General features: G+C 42.5%; 1 protein-coding gene across 1 annotated transcript in view; it reads right to left on the minus strand.

The window, feature by feature from the left end:
• The window catches only part of znrf3 (zinc and ring finger 3), a 67980-nt gene that overhangs the window by 14025 nt on the left and 31140 nt on the right, over positions 1 to 22815 (minus strand). Inside the window, exon 2 of the mRNA XM_053324667.1 lies at positions 16758 to 16880. Within this exon, the coding sequence (XP_053180642.1) occupies positions 16758 to 16880 (123 nt within the window). The remainder of the gene's footprint in view (positions 1 to 16757; positions 16881 to 22815) is intronic.

Here is a 22815-nt window from a genome sequence, read left to right on the forward strand (position 1 = left end):
GAAAGTTTGGTGAAGTCGATGCAAGATGACATTGTGATCCTCTCATTCAGGATTAAAGAGATCAACACACGCAGATGTTATCATTTTAGCCAATATTTCAATGACGAAGGCTGTAAGACAAGAAACTGTTCAAATGGTGCTCCTTTTTTAACCATCAGAGTGCAATTAAGAGTTTGACAGGTGGCAGTTTATTTAAGATTTGAGCTTTGTTAAATACACCTCAAAAATAATTCCATCTACAATCTTTCTAAGCAAGAAAGAGAAAGTGAAAAGCCTCGAAATCCTAGAAAAAGGGTGCTGATAATGATGATTAACTATTAACTATTCCCAAAAATAAGAAAAATTGTTACAAAAATTCAGTTGATGTTACTTTTTTAAGCAATTAGAGTGCAAAGAAGAGGGCAGAGCTTTTAAGGTTTAAGCTTTATGCATCACACCTCTAACAATAAATCAAGGAACAACCTTTAAAATACAGTAGACAGGTAATCAGAAAGTTGAAATCCTAAAAAGAGCACACTGCTGATATTTTTCTCAAGGCTGAAACCTGATAACTAGCCCACACTCTGAATGCTTGACTATCATCCATGCTCAGAAATTTGATTAAGATAAAGTTATTAAGATTGAATTACCAGCCTTCAGAGTGCAAACAAGGGACTGGCAAATAAATAAGTGTATAATCTTTTAGAATAAGTAGAGACTGATCATCAGACGGCTGGTGATCAAGAAACTTCATCTACTGCTAATATTATCCTGAGTGTTTGATCAGTCATCCATGTTCAAAAATCAAGCTAAACTCTCAACCTCAACACGCGGGGTGTGTGGTGGGGTGTGTGGTGGGGCTTTCGCAGGTACTTCACAACACTGCTGGCTAAACAAACTTCCCGCTGGCTAGGAGGCATGAGAATTAGGGTACAATCTTCCCTGAGTGAACAAAAACCGCAGCAAGCAGAGAGTAGAGAAGTCAGTCTAGACACAGAGGAAAATGAAAGCTATGTTTAGCATCCCTAAGTAAGCTTGCCAGCTTGTAAGATCTGAGGGAGACATTTTCACTCGTCTGGAAAAGAGACTTTTTCTCAGCGTAGCACTCGCTCCATCATTCACATGGACTGAGGAGTCTCAGATGAACACAGGAGCGCGCACAGTTACAGACCAGCGCATGTGCACAAATGTTTAAACATGAAACAGGAAGCTATCTGTTCACACGCAAATAGACACACACGCACACACACACACACACGCAAACACAAACACACACACCTGGATTACACCTGCAACATCTGGCTCATGCACTAGTTCCTCTATCACCTCACTCCATCTTTCTTTCCTGCTTTCTTCTTCTCTGATTCCCTCCTTTTTCGTATCTCCTCCCACTTTCCTTCCCCTCTCTCTCTATATCTCTCTCCCTCTCTCTCTCTCTCTCCCTCTCTCTCTCTCCCTCTCTCTCCGCACTGCTATAATTAAGGCAATTAAGTCTTCAGAAGACTCTCCACTGCTATTATGCTGTAATTTCATGTTGCCTCCTGGCTTTACGGTTTATTAAAAGATAAAGGCATACTTTTCTCCCATGGATTTTCTTATATGTGGTCGCCTTTTTTCCCCACTCTCCCTCACAGAGCAAGTGTGTGTGTGCCAAGACATTATTTACAATCAACTAAAATAAAATCAAAGTTTTCAACGTGGCAATCTGTCATCTGATTGGAAGCTCGTGAAGAAATTAAACTATGCTTGAAGCACCTCCTTCACATTCATTCTCTTGTACATACTGCACTTGCACATGGCGTCATGCGTATTACCTTGGCATTTTCATTACACCAGGATTCAGTCATTTCCCCAACTCATAAAGCACATTACTCACCATCTTCCTGATCTCCTACTGTTTGATGTTAACACCTCACTGACAGGGTGTTAAATCTGTCATAACATGTTATTCTGTTTACAGATACTTGACATAATCGTATTGGCTCGGTGACATGTAATCAACTGGTTTGACACTCTCACCGTGCTGGATTTGCTATCTGCTGTGTCACGACAACTACACAAAAAAAAAAAAAAAAAAAGGATGTTCCTGTTCCCACAGACACATAAACACTATCCTAGAAACATTTACAAGGGCATTACATGAACTCAAATAACCTTGTTGAGCTTAATCCTGCCAATAACTTCTTTTAATGAATCCCCTTCCGCTCATATTGAAGGTTTTGAGTCACGGCCATTAATTTTCGTACCTGTTTTGCAGGTTAAAAAGGAGGTTAAAAAAAACAAGTCATTCTCTGGTGACTGTGTGTTCCTTTGAGTATTTAACAAGTCAATGTTCAGTTTCTTCTCCTACCGTCCCTGACTTTTGAGCTCTCCCATATTCTTGTTTAATATTAATTTGGATTCACCCAGCTGGAGCATTTTACACAAGACCCAGGACATCTGAGGCGTCATATCTCAAGCTGCATACAAAATGTTTACGAAGCACATAAAAATCCACTTGTGTGTCACACCGGTGGACGACAGGGGCCGGCTAACCTCCTCGAGCTCCTCTCCATTCGGCTCGCTTCATATAAACGGGTAGTTTACCCAACATAAACACACAGGGGAAGGAATCACTTGAAGTACTCAGTGAGCTCAGTGACTGCCATTAATATCAAACTGCAGATAAGAGGTTAGGTCAGGAAGTGAACACAGACATCCTTATTGAGTGTCTTCTAGTCGAGACACTCGTGTAAATTCAGTTCATGAGTTCAAATTCATCAAATGAGATCTTAAAGTTCCTCTCAGGTCAAAAAATAAGCTTTTCTTACTGTTACTGCAGTTGGATGTTTGAGCTATACTGTTTCTCTGCGCTCACCTTAAATCTGATTATAAGGAATGGGCTGAGCTGTGGTTTGGTCTCCACCAACCCCTGAGAAAAATATCTGGCTATTTAGCTGCTAGAAGTTTGATTTTGTCCAACAGCTGGTGAGTAATTTTATCAGAGGTTTGGTTTTGGTTTAAAATAAATGTCTGGGCTGTAAAATTAAAAACAGCAAGCTAAATGAGGCTCAAAAGCAAGAAAACCGATATAACTTTATGCTTTTTTTGGTCTGATAACCTCTGGATCCACAAAGCAGGAGAAAAACACATTTTTTTCCTGGGTTTAATGTGCTGCTGTTTTCAGTCAGAGCTAGTTCCTATAGAGTTTTATTACACTAACAATAACGTGTTTCAATTCATTTCCACTTTTTCCTAATTCTCAATCTTGACTGAATAGTAAAGTCCTTGTACCTCAAGCACCAATCGAGAGGTTGTTGACACTGTCCTTTGCAAAATGCTGTGAATGAAAACAGTGCCAAAGATTGAAAGTCTGGTCTACATAACTTACTGTTACTGTTAAATCCCACTGTGGTAGTGAAGTAGTCAGCATGTATAAGCATACAATCAAACATCTTAATGGGCTCTGCTACATACTGCAGAAAAGGGCTGGGGTCAATACTTCTTGTTGGTACTATGTGAAATGTGTTGAGAAATGTCAGCACCCAAACTTGGCATCTGATATGTGGTCAGATTTGTAGTCTTCATCTTTCACCACATCGTTTGTGATTTCTATGAAAACTTTCTTATCTAGGAAAAAATTCCTGTATGGCTGATTTTGGTAGAAGGGTTCTGTAGAAAAACAAACAAAACAAAGCCATGTAATGTTTTTGTATCAGCACCGAAACTCAGCGGTTTGTGGGTAAACTGCCCACCAGTGCGAGAAGACAGCGAGACAGCGAGACAGCGAGAGAGAGAGAGAGCGAGAGAGATTTGGGGCGGATGTAATGACCTCACCATCAGACAAAGATGAGGCACGCCCCAGGTACACTGATCCCCGACCCTACCTCTGTGGTGTACATGTATATGACCAGGTAGCTTGCATGCAGGCGCACACACATACACACACACACACACACACACACACACACGCACACACACACACACACACACTGAAATGGCTATCTCTCACTGTGTCTTCCTCCCTGAGGGAAAATCAGTTCCCATGGGTGAAGTCTCTTATTTCCACTGGTTTAAATCCCCAAATGGCAAACAGAGTTGTGGAAAAAAACATAGATGCAATTTAGATCAAGCTGTGGTTCTCATCTTTTTCTATTTCCTTTAGAGGGAGATGTGTTTCACAAGGTGGCCATCTTCTGGATGGGTGTGAACAGTCTCTTTTAAGGCGGTAATGTCAAGTTTGGAGAAAGAGTTATTTTGGGGACAAAAGCAGCACATAGGAACAGCAGGTTTTCTACAAGGATGCATCCAACATCATCCAGCTAAATCTTACAGCTGTCTTGAAAGCTAAAACATCTCTCCATAATCTCTCATTATTTTCTTCTTCTTCTTTGCCTCATCTTTCCTGACCACTAACCACCAACCCCCTCCTCCATTTCTGTCTCTGCCTCAGCGCACAATGTGGGGTGGCCATTCACCGACTGACCATTGCATAACCAGAATTATACAAGTGAATTGTGCTATCAAAATGTGTGTGTGTGTGTGTATGTGTGAGGGGGGGCACCACTGAGGAGGCCTGCCAATGGAACTTGGCAAAGAGCCGGCTCCCATTAAAGAGTCGAGAGACAGAAAGAGGAAGAGAGAGGGAGAGAGAGGGAGAGAGAGGGAGAGGGAGAGGAGAGAGAGAGAGAGAGAGAGAGAGAGAGAGAGAGAGAGAGAGAGAGAGAGAGAGAGAGAGAGAGAGAGAGAGAGAGAGAGAGAGATGTACTGGGGAGCCCTCTCTCTCTCTTTCTCTTTCATCATAACACTAACACCGTCTCTCTCTCTCTCTCATTCACCTCCTGTACTGTACTCAACTCTAACCTTTGACTGGAAACTTCCGTAAAAACACTGAAAGGGCCAAAAACTGCAAATTCATGGTTGGCTGCTCATCAAACTTTAATACTAATATAAAAAACTGACAATTATCAAAACCTGCAATTGAATTCCTGGTCTGAATCATACTTTTGACCCTGATAAATATCACAATTTTGCCAATTTTAGACTGTATTTGATTTATATGTTCTTAGAAAATTGACTCAATGAGAACACCTATGATGTTTCAACATTATGTCCTCATCAGGCATTCAACCCAGGATTTAATCTCTGACTGAGCCCCATCATCAACTTGAAGATATTGGTAACATATTGATTGATATCATACAATCAAATATGTCAGTTTCTGAATATACAATGCATAATAAATTCATCTTTTTCTGAGAGCATCAATGTGCTTTCAATGCTTTGAACACATCTGATACAATATTTTGTGCATACACCACTTTGTGGATTTCTATTGTTCAATGAGAACATTTTCTCAAAGATACTGAAAAGATGTTAGGTATGAAAACCTCAGTGTCATATCGGACCAACTATCAAGCAATTTCCTGAAACATTACGACTTGGAGGCAGAAAAATGTAAGAAGCATGAAAATGAAAATTTGATGCATTTTCCAAGGTAGTTTTTTTGCCAACAGTAGATAAGATTTTAAATATCTTGTTACCTTAATTTCTGGTAAGCTGTGACAAGAAGTAGAATAACAAACGATCGATCATTTGAGCATATTTTCAAGAGGTTTTGGGAATGACAGACTAACAAAGTGATTTATACTCGAAGAAAAATGAAACATGAACACAATGAACTTTTTTTGGTAGCAAAAAAACCTCCAAATGGTTTAGCCGAACACCTTCATCAGGGTAACATAACAAAGGAACTGTTCTGAAACACTCAAACACTTGTCATCGTGTGGCCATGGTGAAGGATTTCTGAGGAAACACTGTGGTTACTATGAACTAACAGACTGATAGGACATCCATCAACCTCCAAGCTGAGTTTTTCTTCAGGTCAACCTTCCTACACTTTTCCAGCACATTCATTTTAGTGATAAAATCAAACAGCACAATATTGTTTTTTTCCTGTAAGTGTTGTGAAGATATGATAAATCACAGGTGATGGATGAGGCTCATTCACTGGACTCAAGAGTTCCTGACAACATACCGAGCATTTACACATCTTTCTCTCTAAATATACGTTTGTCTAGCTTGTTGTGCACCACAGGCAGCATTTCCTGTCTCTCTCCACAGTTTGAGGCCTTGTGGCGTCAAGCGCGCACACACTCACACAAACATAAACACAGATGCAAAGGCATTGAGTCAGTCTGCCACTAATCAAGAAGCCTTTGAGTCCTCTTCTCCTCCCGCTGCCCACTGCTCTGCCCTGCCGAGACCAAACGCTGGGGCTAGAGGAATGGACAACCGCTAATTAAATTTCCTCCACTTTTCCTCTCCGTCCCTCCCATGTTGTTTTCTTACCGGTTTTGGGCTCTGGCCCTTTGTGATTCACAGGAAAATAAACAAGCTTTCCAGCTAGGGACAAGAATACTACTTTTTAAGTGCCTCTTCTCCACCAAGCTGTTTGGATTAAAGTTACCGAACTTCTTGGCTTGATATAGACTGAGATAATTAGTGATGACTATACTGCATGCAAAATATCGAAGGAGAAAAGTACAGATATTAATTTATTAGGTTGTTTTTATTGTTACACAGCCACTCAAAAAGTCTTTGAAGTTTTAATCTATTTTTTCTAATAGCACGAAGACAAGAAATACGTGTATATGTCTGGTATGTTTTTGACACATGAGGTAGGAAATAAGAAAAATAAATCAAAAATTTTGGTACACCTAAAAGCAGTAGAAACTTTTGCAGGTGTTGAAAATTCAGGATTACCATATTTTTTTTCACGAGATGAGAGCTGTCAGACAGGGAAGAAGTGAAGAAAAAATAGAAATGGAGAGAGGATGATGAAGTTGACAGCAAGTAAAGACAAGTGTAGCACATGATTTATGCTCGACTTCTGCAGTAGTGTAGTGGCACACATGAGATCTTCAGTGATTTTATTCGACTTTCGAGGATATAGAGAGGATTCATTTTTTTCCCCCCAATAAAGAGTTTGGGGTAGAAATCTCTTCAAACTTTGAGTACAAAAAAAAAAAAAAGTGAAGTTATAGTGTAGTTTGCGATCAACACAGCCTGTATTATTTTGAATCTTCTGCTTATTCTTTATATTTTTCTGGGAGTTTATATTTCCTTATATAATATTTTAATACATCAATTATTTGTCAGAGTGAAGAGACATTCACTGTATTCATATGCGTCATATCAGTCCAGCACCTTGACTCCAGATGCCCTTTATTCAAACAGCAGATGTGCATGACATCAGTGATATTAGAGTGACAATGAAAGGCAAATAAATGTAAGTAGTAAATTTCTGATTATGTCTTAAGTGTTGTGTATTGTTATGTTATGTAATGCTGTGTCCTAAGAGTGATATCAGGCAGTAGATAATGACTAGTGCCTCCAGCATAACAACATGAGCAAATAAACAATGACCTAAGGAAAATACAACAGTTACTCAGTGATTCAAACTAAATGAAGATGCTTAAACATCTGGCAAGCACATCAAAAAAGGCATGTGAGGCCTTAAAAGCTGGGCTAAGGCACTGCAGCCTTCTCATAGGAAGCTGATGAGGTGTTTTTATATTCCACAATATTTTTTTATATGTATTTTTTTTTTTTGCAATACACGATACATGTTACTCTGGGCAAGAGTCTATGTCAGGGTCGGATTGATTCGAAATGTGGTCCCAGGGAAGGAACGAGCTGCGGGCCCTTGTTGTGGGCCTCCAAAGCCAGAACTCTAGACACCAAGCAGTAATCCTAAAATGGATTAGTACAGTGCCTGTGGTGTAATGTGAGTCAGCTAGTTTGAGGTAATCATTTTAAACTAAAATTTGTTAAAGAATGAGCACCGTGTAAGCATAATATTAACTCAATTATTAAAAAGGTGCAGGTTTTCGACGGAGCGTTCCTCTTTAAGACAGGGTCACAACATGGGGTTAAAATGAGTGAGCCTTCAGGGCATTTAGCATTTCAGTTTTTATTGTGTTGTAGATGTTAATATACCTAACAACTTAACGATTTATTAGATTACCACAAACTCATCTCTCCCTGGGGCAGTTGCCAAACATGGCTGATTGGTAATGGAGCCTTGGTGTATGCCAAATTAAGAAACACTGCTGTTAGCCAACTAAGAAAACTGGCTTTTTACCTTCAACAGCTAACACTAACCGCTCATTAAGTCAACAGCAATTGTCAAACCCCAAACAGAGAAAAATAAATAAAAAATCACTACTTCCATCTCCTAAAATATCCAATCACACAGGTTATTAACAGCTGACATGAATTTCAAAATCAATAGAAACTACAGCATCATATTAACAGTATAACCCCAAATGAGGGTAAACTGACATTTCTGAACATGACACGAACTTAAAAAAGCAACATGGCGGCATCTGTGGTTCTTTTTACCCAGGATGCTACGGTGTGAACACGCATTATGTCCAAATGTAGTGATTTAAGTTGAACTGAGGCGTCTCAGTAAACAGCTACTTTGCTCCTTCTCTTAATTCTTCTGCAGTCATACTGGTTTTCTCTAATCTCTCTCTGCCTTGAAGCTGCTTTAGGAAACCATGTCCCTGCTTGCATGAAAGACAAGTTGCTGTTGTTGCATCTATCCTGCTGCAGATGGAGGGGTGTTGCTGCTGCCTGCTCCCTGCTTTTCCCTGGGCAAACAAGGTAGAGCAGGTCAGGACTCGGGCCTTCTAACCCCCATGTAGCCTCCTTTCTTACTGTACCTCTCTTCTCTTGCTGTATAGCCTGCAACCGGCTTAACCTTTGGTTGTTTATGTCATGTCTGGGGGGAAAAATGTAAAGGAAAGTGCTGGAGAAAGTACTACTGGATCCATAAAATGCTTGAAACTGTCTTCAGACTGACATTGATAGATCTCATCAAAGGAGAATCTGTCAAAGTTGAAAGGAGAGACTGCGAATGCTTTGGCTTTTGAAGGCAGAATGAAAGTGGAGCAAAGGCAGTGGTCTAAGAAAAAGTGTACTATGTACTGCAGTTCAATGGGGCATTAAGTAATCTATGATAGGAGTTCAAAACCTAACAATGCAAGTCTGGAGGTTCACAGGAGAGAAACAGAACAAAGAAACTATGTCTTTGTTTGAAACTTTCTTTTAATCTTTGCCTTTTTTGGGATATACTGGATGAGTGAATTTTAAATCCCCATGCTATTGAAACACATCCAAATAAAACAATATGAAAAAGGTATAAATAATCATTTTCAGTTGAACCGGTCACAAAAAAAACAAAAGAAAACCCATAATTAACCAAAAAGGTGCACCAATTTTTTAAAACAGTGTACTGGAACTCTTATCTTCATTGCATGCACCTTTCCTTTTGTTGTGTCCCAATAAAGATAACATCAAAGCAGGAAATGTCTGTGGCTGTAAAAAGGATTTGAGCAGCGAGATGGTGCAATATTCGAGTGTTTACCTGACTCAGCTACGACTTGATGTCTTATCTTAGTGAGTAAATCTATATTACTGTATCTTTAGTCATCAAATTGGTCAACAATTAAACACCTTCTACCAGATCTGACCCACAGGTTAAAAAACAGGAGTACACTTCTTAAATAGCATACTTCAGTTTTGAGTTTTGAATTACATTTGAAAGCGAAATGTACATTTGACTCTACTTTTCATTGAGAGTTTTTAAACATATTAAACATTCTTTTTAAGGAAATGTATAAAAAACTCTTGACCGAAAACTGATCATATCAAATTAACATTAACCATGGACAACCGCCATCCGGATGTCTCATCTAGATTTTATTGTTATATTGGTCTCCAATAAACAATGCCAACATCTTCCAGTATCCACCAGGTGTATTCCCAGTCTTCTTGCCCTCCTTATCTCCATGTTTCTCTTTCTCTTCTTCCATTACCTCACTGTCCTCAGAGCAATGGCAGCTTTATTGTCACCCTCATACACCCACACACACCCACACACACACACATACACACTCCCTCAAACACACACCACTTCTTCTCCATCTCCTTTTGCTATGGGCCCAACCTTGGCTCCCTGGCGGAGCATAAAAGAAAGTTTAAACCACAAGAGCAGGATGCCATTTTCACCCCCGCTAACCCTCCAGTGGAGGAATCATCTGTAGTGGGGAGAGGCCTCAGATTAGCTAAGCGGGGACCAGGGGGCTTCAGTTTCCAGCTTCCGTGCCAGGCCATTGGCCCAAGCCTTAAAGACAACATGGCCCTGACATACACAGCAGGGCGCAGGACACAAGGATTCTCACGCACACAAGCACATTCCCCTACAAAGCAACCGGCTTAGACAGAGATGAAGAGAGAAAAGACAGGGCTTTGGTTGACGTGGGTGGATGTCTGGTTCTATCTTTACTAAGATTTACTTTTTCCACGGCTCATCTTTTGATCCAGTGCCGCCCCGTCTTTCTGGGTGCTGTTTGACAGACAGGAGAGCTTTAGCTGTGGCTGGTGTCTGACTTTCAAATAACAGTCGTGATTAAGAACAAAAATCAATGTAAGGGTGGGGAAAAATAAAAAGAAACCACTCCGCAGTGGTGCTGAAAGTACTTTTCTTGTCTTTCCTCTCATTTCCCTTGCTCTCTTCTTCTCCTCACTCTTTTTCTCCCCTCGCCTTCTCTCTCTCCCTCCATCTCTCTCTCATCTTAAGTCCCCGGGGCTCCTTTCTTCTCTCTTTAAATAGGGGCCTGAGCTGTGAAGTCTAATAATGGTCATTTGGCCTCCCATTGAAAGCTGGGTAATTCGGCCCAGGGACGGCTCACTTTGAGCCACATGACACAAGGAGCTTCCCAGTGACCATGGAAACCAGCGCTGTGGGATCCTAGGCGCTTCCAAGCGCCGTGAAACGTGGTGAAGCAGTGATTTAGGAGAGGGAACTTTTTTTTTTTAAATGTAGGGGGGGTTGGGGATCGAAGTAGGAAGGTGGGTGAGGGTTTCAACACAGCCTGATAGAGGAGGGGGGGGTGGGGGTGAGAGAGGGAGAGAGACATGCAGAAACACAGAGAGACAGAGAGAGAGAGGCCCCTGCCTGGTCACAGTGGAAACCTCTCCCGACACCCCACCAGGAAGAGCAGCCAAGATAATATCAGCAAGTTGAGGCGTACACAAACATGAAAGGAGAGCCCAAGAGGCAGGCCCCTGAGTGTGCCGCGCTTCACAAGCTTTTTTTTCCTCCCTTTTTTCTTGTCTCCCTGCTGCTCCTCCTCTCTTTTTCAATTTCTCTTTCTACCTCTCCCTCCATGCTGCAGTGCTTGAAAGTGTTTGTGCAGCATGTTTGGGGCAAGGGGCAGGTAGAGAGGAAGCAAAAGAGTTTACCCATTAACACTGTTAAGCTAACCAGGCTAAGCATTGTTTTTGTCCTATAACTTTTTTTCATTGTCTGACTCCTTAATTTGGTATCTAGGGCTACTACAGTATCAATGGATTCTTGGCCCTTGATCATTTATTGAATGCCCTGTAACTGACTGTGCGGATGAATTTAAATAATCTGTGAGAACTGGGAGTGCCTTCAACTTTTTGAATGTTTTTGTAAGGAATTTGCAAGCCCTTGAAATATTTTCTGTAATCCATGAACTTGGCAAAAACATATGGCACATTTTTAGAGGGCAACACAATTTCGAGGAGGGGAACTGAGGCCTCAAGTTGCTACATCTAACAAGGCGGAGAAGTTTATGAAGTTACTACAACATTAGCCTCCATTATACTTCAGGCTAGAGCTGTGACATTAGCTGCTCTGATTTAAACGACTTTCAATTTGCTGCACTCAACTGAAAGGAAGAAAGCTCCTTCATTTTTGGGAAAAGCATAAGGGAAAATTGTCTTATCGATATCTTTCTTGCATCTTTGCAGCTACGGCATGAAAAGATTTCTTTTAACTTTGAGGAAAAAACAAGCTTCATTGTTACTGAACAAAAGCATGCCGACATAAATCAATCACTATTGTGGTTTCACTGCAATTTAACAAAACACTCTGGAGACTGCAACTACATCAATTTCCTTTCTGTTGTCAATGCTCGCTGCTACACTAAAGCCTTTACAGTGAGAGGCAAGGAGAGAAAAAGCATGCAAGTGGAAAGGAGTCAGAAGAAAGTGATGAGAAAGACACAGTGAGTCATTCAGCCGCCTGCATCAAAACACACGCAGATTTGCCAGGCTTCTCGTTCTTCTTATCCAGACTGATAAACAGTGGATGAGCTAATGCATGCACACATACGCACATCAACAAATACACCCACTGATCAGACAGTATTCCCAACCATGAAAGACAACACAGTGTATTAGAAGTGGTCTGAAAACAAGGCCAAAATGTAGCCAGTTCAAACCAGCATTGAAGCGTCTTTACAACAGGCCCTGCGGCATGACACCCTACTGGCATTGCCGTGGCCTCGAGACGACCTCTAACACACACCTGAGTGTGTAGGACAGCTAACCTGGCCGCAGGCTCGCAGCCAGTCGCCCGCAATATCACACTCATCTGTCTGTTGCCATTTCTTTCCTTTTAATGCAGGTCTTTCTCTTCTTCAGACGCACACACCCCATCCCTGTAGGCCTCGTGTACTTTCTATGTCCCCATCATTCCACTCACATACACACACTACACCCTCTCTGCAGCCCTGGCTGAGATGCCAGACACGGTTAGAGTCCAAAAGCCACTTAGCACTAAGAAGCAGCAGCTGTTTGCTCTGGCCTGCTGTCCCATAGTGCCAACTTGAGGGCCACGGTAGAAGACATAGTCCTCTGCCCGCTCACATTGTTCCATGGCAACTGTGGTTTTAGGATTATGTTTGTATGTGTGTCAAAGACAGAGCTTCCCACACAGGATACACATTTTATGGTTGTGTGCCCCTGGCAAAAACTTTAAAGTAGCTAGCTTTATTTCTGGGAGGATATGTCAATAAAGATCTTGAAACTTTTCTTGTTGCTCTAGTTATTTTTAAGTGCTTTGTAGCGGCCTGTCTTGCGCTCCACTGCAATGAAATGTTGTCTTTGGCTGGTGTTTAAGGTGGAACTGATCGTGGTTCAGAGACGAGCTGGTCAAGGGCAGCGCCAGGCCACACACAACAAGCACATACCAGCGAGATTTACATGCTATGCCAGCCAAGAGGCTTGCTTTACACAAGCTGCAGGGCTGTGTGGGAGGATGGGTCGCATTTTTCTGCTTATGTGTGTACAAAAAAAAAAAAAAAAAGTTGCACCAAGCGAGACACAAATCCCAGCCACCCACTTACCAAACCAGACACATTCGCCTTCGTCATATTCTTGAGAAGCCAAGCCCCCAACCTCTTTCCCTTCACTCTGTCCTCTAACTCCCACTCCTTTCTCTATCCGCCACCACTCCACTCCTCTGCCCTTCCTCCCTTGGTTGCCCTAGTTGGGGGCTGATGTCATGAGAGCCTGGTCAGGATGAAAGGGGAAAAGCCGGCATGCTAAGGCCCCGTGTGGCCATTGGACTGACACTGCGGTACTTGAAAGAAGAGATATCTCACTGGCACAGTGACAAAGACTCCAACCAGCCTGGGCCACCAATGAAAGCCAGTGGCATGAGTTCATGTTCCAGAGGCGCTGCCAAAAATCGCAGTGTATGTGTGTGAAAAGACAGTGTAGAGAAGTAGGGAGGGAGGCCAGTTCTCAGAAGCAGCAGGGAGGAAATGACAACCAAGAATATGTTATTGACTGCAATAAATAGTCCAACTTGAGAATGGATACATGTGTGCAGAGGTGTGAGCATGATTTACAACATTTACAAACACCTCAGAGAAAACAGAGACTTGATAAGCTGTAACTAAAGAGAGGCGACTACTTGCATCTGTGTTCTGCTAATGCTCGGGCACCTTGCAGTGTCACTGAACCGTATCAAAGACTGTCTCAAATGCATTTAATTAGCTACAGTACGAACTGATACGCTCTTAGTTTTGTGTTCTTGCTGTTGGGGGAGGGCTACTGCTGTGGCACACAGAGGTCAGGGGTTTACCAGTCCTGCCGCTCTCACAGGAACCAGACAGGAAGTACAGGAAAAAACTGTGTACATATATATGACACGCCAGCACTTTTGTAAGGTTTGCTCGAGGACTTCAGAGACCAGCGTGATTGCCCTCTTTTCCTCCTCTTCCCCTACTGCTAATATTTGCTGATGTCAGAGCATCTCTCTGCAACAGTGAGAAATCCTCAAGTGGCTCAGCTGGATAATTTAGCAAAAGCTAAAACCACATTGGTTTAATATTGACAACAGCAGCATATAAGAAACTGTGATTTCTTATAAGCTTATAAGTCAAGTAAAGAATAAAGAGGGAAAAAAGACACTATTTAAATTGTAGCAATACAAACTACACAAAAACCTGCAGAACCCGGACGGATAGTCTACATATCTTCCTGCTGTGGGAAGTACGGTTCTTAGGACAATGAACGCTCATACCCTCTAAACCACGCTTCCTTAATCATGTTTTGCCATAAGAGCTATCTGCATGACCATATCCATCAGCCAATTAGGACTGGACACTTAAAATAAAAGCAAGCCCCATCCTTGTGTGCAGCCAACTTTAAATAGAGGAGAGAATGCCCATTGCTACGTGTTGACCAGCTCCTAGGCACAGCTGGGGGGCTTGTGTTCCCAGACACTTTATATTTAGACATGGATTAGAGTAAACAGCGTGTTTTCCCTGCAATTCAGTTTTGTGCATTCATTGGGATTTTGTAATTGAATGGAATCTAAATTGACCAGACAAGACCCCAACACTGTTGGTGGCAAAGTGGCAGCAAAGTGGAGTGGGCTCTTGGGTTCAGACAGGGGCCAGTTGGTTGGGTAGAGCAAATGGGGGGGCGGGGGGTGTGTGTGTGTGTGGGATTGCCACGCATGAGGCCAGACCAGACGGGGTGAATGTGTAAGAGTGGGCATAGTATCCGGACCGGGGTTGGGCACGGTGGCCTGGCTGGCTGGGCAGAGTAAGCAGACTGGCAGGGGGTAAACACTGCGCTGTCTGGCCTGGCAAAAGCGGCGGTGCCAACGCAAAGCACCCAGCTGTGTTCGGGCCCCGGGCAAGGGTCTGTCAAGATGCAACAATGGGCTTTCCCTTCTCTAATTATAGTCCTGGCTGAATAAACACAGAGGAAATAGAGTGTTGTAGAGGTTAGGGAGGCTGGCTGGAGGCCAAAAGGTCACAGGCCAAGGTTCCTGCCATCCTCACTACACTGTCCTTTAGCAAAGCACCAAACCCAGAATGTATAAAAATGGCCAGCTCATTAGCGCTCCGCTTTGACTGGTTCCACTGGGCAGAAGGTGTGGGTTTCTGGTACTCTGTGTGCCCTGGTAGCTCAGTTGGCCCTGTATCGAGAACTAATCAGGGTCTGAATGTCCACTCTATGTTTTCCATCTTTCCTGCTTTTATGTGTGTGTCCCATAAAGCTTTAATCTCAACAACAACCGAACAAAAGGTGAACTGGTATTGAATCTTAGTACCGATACCTACTACTACATACCTGTAGTTAGATACAAGAGACCAGATATTGTATGCTTAGAGTACTAAAACCATTCCCTACTTATCATTAAAATCAAATAAATGTAGGTCTCACCATCCTACAAGCATACAGTTCTCATGACAATTATAGTAGTGGTAAACAACAACTACTTTTGTAAACCAGTTATAGTTTCCTTGGTTTGCCTCTGGAACTGTTAAACACCCCTCAAACATGGACGCATTACCCGTTTGAAGGCCATTCACTAGTGAGCAAAGCCACCACTGACATGGATATATTCTTAGCTGCAGTCGAGAAGTCTGAGTGCTGAACATTAGGTCAGTTTTCAGGTCTCAGTATAAGCATCTGTTAGGTAGCTGAAGCCATCACTAGAGAAAGTGCACCATTAGCATGTCTATATGGCACAAGGGCTCCTTAAATTATGAATGGCTGCTCTCTTTCTGTCACTGGGTCTCTGCACAGGATAAATGAGACTATAGCCAGCTACCCCCCCAACCCCCCAACCCCTCCTCCTCCTCCTCATCCTCCGGGGAATGTTGGTACATTCCATTAAGAGGAACACTTAATTAAAGCATGATAAAATACCACTCGGAGACTCCAGAGGGGTCTGGGCACTGGAGGAGGGAAGGGGGGTGGGGGGGGTGGGGGTGGTGATGAGAGACAAGGGAGGGATTCAGTTCAACCTAATTCTCCCAGCAACGGGAAGTAAAAAAATAAATAAATAAATAAATAAATAAATAAAACAAAATCATCCCTCTGTGAATTGTCTGCCTGACTACAAAAGATCAAAGATACATTCTTAAAAGGTTTTAATTAAGCAGGGGAAAGAATTTTTCTTTAACTTGACTGTAGCAAAGGGGCCGCCGTCTACACACACATACACACACACACAAAAAAACCCCAAAAACATTCCCAAACATTCAATACACACCTGGAAGTATTTCTGTTTATTTTGATCTGTACTGTTTGGGATTTTCAAAATTATGTTTACATGCAAAAAGTAATCCAATTCTTATTTTGTTAGTGAACGCATATCCAAGATGTGTGATGTTTGGCTGTAGATTGCAGATGGTAAAGAAAATTAAAGCCTGGGTGTTCTTTTTACCCCGAAAATGGCCAATGAATGAAGTAGTAATCTAGTCATCTGAAGTCCAGTATTAATACCACGAGGCAATTCATCACAACAAGCACTCAAAATAACTCAAGTCCTACAATGTATTTATAACAAAGTTAAGATGATGTTTTCAGAGCTATATTCCTATGTTAGGATTCTTTCTGCCTCACACACACCACAAGGATTAACTTGTTTACATCACTGGCATATTTACCTTTCCCAGCACGGTGAGACAACTGGGGTCCAGCTCTGGTTGCTCCAGCTTCACCACTCCAACCCATCCGTACTCATATAGGTCCTCCTCATCGTTATTGTTACATAATCCCAAAGGATGCATCTGGAATGGAGTAGAAAGGAAGATAAATGAGTTATTTGAAAAACAACAGAGTTATAAGTAACTTCGAAAGGTGACAATGGGCGGCCTTGTCATGATTGAACCAGAAAAAAGGATAATAAGTCACATGCAAACATGGCGCTTTGTATCTCCATTTCTGAAAAAAAAACATAAAACAAGCATTGCGCAGGCTTTCAAAACAACATGAAACGCTGCCCCACACGATGTGTCAAGTTTGAGGGTCCTAGCATCATCGGCTTATAGATTTTTCTCCAGGCGGCTCAGACTTGGACTAATCTCTCCTGGATACCCCGTTGTTTGAAGGACTGCAACAATTTATAATCCACTTGTCACCTATTTTCCATAATGAAATGTAAGAGCTTAAGAGCATTACATGTCTCTGAAGTATTCACTGTGTGAGGCAAAAATCATGAAAGATCTAAACATAGAGTACAGTATTCTACCTGACCTCTCAAAGAACAGTGTAGCAGATAAGCCAAACTGGGATTTATGTGCTTTTATGGATCTGCTGACTAGGCAGATTTTCACTGCATTTCTACTCTTCTACTTTGCTGCAAATGATGAACGCAAAATGAACGTTTCTGCCATTTCTATTGTGTTCACAAGACCGGGGGAATTTATATATTTTATCTTCTCTCACTAAATTATGAAAATGGATTCTGACGTTTCCCGTACAGTATGCTCAGTGTCTATCAGACTATTTTAAGTTGTCCTCTCATTACACTTAAGGCCACTAAATTGGCCCAGTTCTCTGTGCCAAAAAGCTCTGCAGAGCCAGCGCCTAGACGATGTCTTTAGAGAAGATTAAAGCTAAAAGATGGCAGACATCACAAACACTGACTCACTCCCTGGGCCCAGAAGAAAAGAAGTTTGGCAGCCTCCTTAATTGCAAACTAACAAAAGCATTTATCTTAAAGTATTTATCTCAAAGCACTTCCGTTACTTTGCTTGTCTTGACTGTGGGAAGATGATGATGATGAAGAAGGCTAGAGGCTAGCTAAGTGTCAGACGGCTTGTAACAGAATGAGAATTTCAAAAAACCCTTAATCTGTATCACTTTTTGACATCAAGAGATTGCTAGAGACTGTTATCTGACCGTCAATCTTGCGGATGTGCTAGTATGCACTCCCAAGAGGTGTCTGTATCATGAGGGAAGTGAGCAGATAATCCTAACAATCAAAGCACACAAACCAAAGCAAAAGGCAGAGGACAAGAGCTGTCAGCCACTCATTTGAATGGAATAACATACTTTTAAAGCTCTGATGAAAAAAAAGCTTGGATTAAAACTGTAACCAAGTGGTGACCCAAAATCCTGGATCCATTCCCCGTCCTGGCAACAGAGCAAAGACAAGTTCCTGTATTAGCATTAGAACTGGGCCAAAATGACCTGCAGGCCACTTATCCTATTAACCCAATGACCACAGCACCCCAATCAGCCAGCATTGTGGCGCCGAGCCCTTGGCCACTCTGGCCCGAGGGCCACTGCTGATGACCCAAGATACCCTTCTCCCTCTGGTGACCCCTGACCTTTGAACCCCACTCTATCACGTTGGGAGCAGGTTAGTCGTGCAGCAGGCCAATTGAAGAGATATTCAGCTGGCGCCTAGTCACTTCAGTGCCACAAGGGCGAGGGGTCAAGCCCCTGACCTAAGGGGTTTTTGGGGAGGACTTAGCTAAGAGTAAGGGGGTCACATGCAAATCAGGTGGACTATTGAAGAGTCATAGGGAAGGAATGTGGACAACGTGTGCCGCTCTGCAGCTCCACAGCGTAGCATCTTTCTTTTCTGCCTTAGGGATGAAAGCTGACTGGAATCAACGCATCATCAGCTCTGATAGTGAAGATGCAGGGACAGCAGATGCTGAATTGAAGAAATCCCAAGTCTTCAAGGTAACTACGCTGGAGGAACATTCGACACTGAAGACGCATACAAATCTCTCTTAGAACGGATTCTGAAAAGATCGCTCATCCTTGAATCCTCCTCCTCCTCAGGCCTCCCACCCACACACACACACACACACACACACACACACACACACACACACACACACACACACACAGAGACAAATGTTGGTATGACAAAAGATTAGGCTCCGGTGTAAAATCACGATCCTTGTCCTTCGAAACAAAATGGTTCATTCTCACAACAGGGTTTTTGAAAGGGTCATCGAAAAGCAAGGTTACTTTGTCTCAAAATATTTCTACACAAACCAACAGGACGCAGTCACGCTTCCTACCTGGATCTCATAGATTCAGTAGGCATTTTTCTGAAAGCTGCTTTTCTATGCCGTCAAAATATGCACACATAAAAACCAGGCACATGCTCATGATATGAACACAAAATACAGTATCTGCAAGTGGAAAACCATCATTGCAAGGGAGTATTTCTGCTCTGCGTGCACAAATACATCCCCATGAGCACAAGACTCGCTCACTCATCAAATTGACTTTGGAGGCAGGGATGAAATAGATAGTGTGCTCCTTTGATTGTATTGAATACTGACCATGACCTCTGATTGACTGTTTAGTTTGATCACTGACAAAACTGAAGACAGGCAGTTGCGTGAGAATAGTGAGGCAGGCATAATAGTTAAAACCTTAATGCTATTTAAACCTCTTTTAGATTTGAGAAACCTTTATTTTGCTTATGAAAACAGAAAAAGGGTGATTTCACTGACATTTCTCCATCCAGACCACATTAGACCAGGTTCAGTTCAACAACCACTATAATTAGATTTGTCCAATCTGGACTAGATTACCAGGGAGACTCCAGAGAGTCATTAAAACAGAGTTTTAATGGAGTGCTCGTCACAACCCTGGGAGCACTGGACCACATTTGTGCACACGGAGCAGAAATGCTTTTTTTTCGTGAGGTTGCTTTTCCACTCATGGATACTCATCTGTCTTCTTGTATCACATGGTATTTTATGTGCGTGGGATTTAAAAATTCATTAAAAACACCATACTTTTCTCTATTGAGCATATGTATGTGGAGAGCTACTGAGCCCTGGGTGACAGTTAGGAAGGTAGATATTAGCCTAGGGCTGGCAGGAGCGAGGAGACTGCACAGCTACACATTACATAGACATTTGGTATGATAATTTCAGAGTGTGTTTTCCCTCTCAGCCTTTGGAGGACGCCAGAATTGAAGGGAAAGAAACATTTTTTTTAAAAGAGCGCAACATAGTCAGGTTTACAGTCAACCTGCATATCCCGATTTGCTCCTTCCACATTATATCATTCTAAAACCTGAACAATTCTCCTGCACATACTGCACATCCCAGTCAACTAAGGTAACGTTTTGAACTGGATGTAACATACAGTACCTTATGAGGATGTTGTTGTGGAGGAAGCAGAGTGAGTCAGTGTAGGAGGGGATCTAAAGAGAGGCCTAATCTGTCTCTCTGTCTCAGTCAATCTAAAGGAGGACCAGGAAGTGGAGCGCTGCTTGCTGAGTGATTATGACCTTTCTCTCCTGCTTGTCTAACAAGATGGCAGTGGGGAGCCCCGCCTGTGCCCCTGGATCCTGAACACTGGGCCATTGTGCGGGGGCTCTTGCACTCCAAATGGGGCAGTGTTGTTGTTGTGGACCATGTTGTTATTTTAGAGGCTGGCCATTGCACCATTATCTCCACCACAGGGATTTTTTTCTTTTTTGTCAGATCTTGATGTAGGCGTTGATGGATGTGGGGATGGGGAGCGAAAGGAAAAGGAGCTTGGTTTGGATGAGAGACGGCGATCTGGTGAAGTGGGTCACAGCTACCGGCCGTGCACACAAAAGAGTAACGAGCACATATGCAAACATGCCTTCACACACACACACAGACACACACAATATGACAGAGACTGTCGCCTCTCTTGTTCCAACTCCTAGCTTTCCCCGCTAGGCCCCAAATCACACAAGCTCAGCCCACTGGAAACACCCGGTTGCTCCACTTAGCTCTGCTCCTCTATACCCAGTGTTTTGGGTGAAGGGCATCCAGCGCCCCGAAAGTACCACAAGGGGGCGGCTCTTGTTCTGCCCTGCCTTTCCTGCCCCTGGGGGGAGGCAGCCTTTCACATGAATATCCCATTACACAGGCCACACTCTCAATGAAATCCTGGCGGGGATTTGAACTCCACCTGTCACTCAAGCTGACCACACCCCCTGCCAACCCCCAACCCTTCCTGCGAAACCACCTGTAGAGAAAGTTCTTGCTCACATAGGATGCTTTTTTTAAGCCAATACAGCTTAATGCACAATGCTGTGATATTGTCTTTTTAGCACAATGACAATGATTATGGTTGACTGACTTCAGTTTTTGTGCTTTGAACTTGGTTTGGAACATATTTATAATAGATTCCCCTTCATCTATTGCTAGGAACGTGTGTATTTAATTTATTTGATACATTTCTGTTCACAGTTACATACATATAAAATATTTTGTCAGCTTTGAAAGTTATCAGCCAAACTACAAAAATCAAGTGACAAAAAAAAATAAATTGCTTGTTTTGATCACATAACCTTCTTCCAACTCTCTGCTCTCACTCTGGTCTTTTATGGTCCCCTTCTCCACGAATAAGTGACCTGAGAGTTGGTAATGGGATCAAAACAGGGCCCTACTTCTAAGAACTCCCACCACTCCCCCCAGGCTCTCAAAGGACATCAAAATGCAAGTCACACCATCCAACGCCATTCTTCTCCGTCTGTCTGTGACACAATTCGCTGAGCCTTTGATCATACAACAACCACTTCTGCCCCCCCTTCTCCTGCCGCACCCCCTTTTTCCTCTCTCCTTCTAAATTATTGGTGGCCGCGGTTACAGCCCCCCATAACCCCTCATCCCTCCCACACCTCCAAAACAAGTCGCCCTCCACTGCCCTCATCATGCTATGTCGTCCTTGCATGAAAGAGCTTGTCATTTTCTCTGCACAGCTGTGTGTATGTATGTGAACAACTTCTATCCTCACTCACTTGCATTTGCACTTTAAAAAAAAAATCAGCAAATTTGTTTTCCTGCTTTACTGAACTTTAAAAAAAAAAAATCTCCAGAAGGCCTTTGAAATCCTCATAACCACTCCAAATGTCTGTATTTGCAAATTAAACATCCCCAGGGCTAGGAAAAAAAAAAAAAAAAAAAAAAAGCTTTCTTTGTGACAAAGCAGAAGTTTTCAAAAAGATTTCTCTCTTGTTTTACATTTAGCACCACCGGCTAGGAAAGCTTTGTGAACTTGAGAAAAAAAAGTGATGCTTGTAGGGTTCAAATCTAAAATTCTAAAAGGAGTTGCTGAATTGCATGTCTATTTAAAGTTATGCACTTGCTGAAATATGGCGCTTAATGTGCTGTGCATTACAACAAGGCATCCTTGCTATAACACACCAGGAGCTCACAACATCAAAGGCAAGTAGGCGGATTGAAGAGGAGAATGATCTCTGAGCTAAAAGTAATCCATAAACAGATACAACCATAGATGCTGGCATACATGTCTTGTCTTTGAAAATTCAACTTTAAAAAAAATCCATTTTAGAAATCTCAGCAATCAATAATTTACCCAGAACTTGGTTCCAACACTTCTTACGATGGCATTTAGGTCACACCGAGGATGAGTTTCTGTCGCAATAATCAAAGCTGCCTTGTTGTCTGAAGCGTGTGCCAGCCAATTTTTACAAGATGTTCTTTGTGAAGCTGGCTAAATGATTAACTGGACAGATCTGTTGTTCATGGATTTCTTTTATAAATACTGGAAGAAGAGCTGGCACCTATTTCACATGCACACAAAACCTAGAGGAAGAAAAACCTGGGCACAGCGCCAGTCCTCACACCCACCTGCTTCCCTAGCGTCGCGCATGTGTTTACGTGTCTCACTGTTTGAGCACAGGCGTGTGTAGAGGCCAGTCTGTAGCCTGAAACACATCATGGGTGACCGAGGGGTAACACA

This window comes from Scomber japonicus, chromosome 9 (genome assembly GCF_027409825.1).
Source record: "Scomber japonicus isolate fScoJap1 chromosome 9, fScoJap1.pri, whole genome shotgun sequence".
Taxonomy (NCBI): Eukaryota; Metazoa; Chordata; class Actinopteri; order Scombriformes; family Scombridae; genus Scomber; species Scomber japonicus.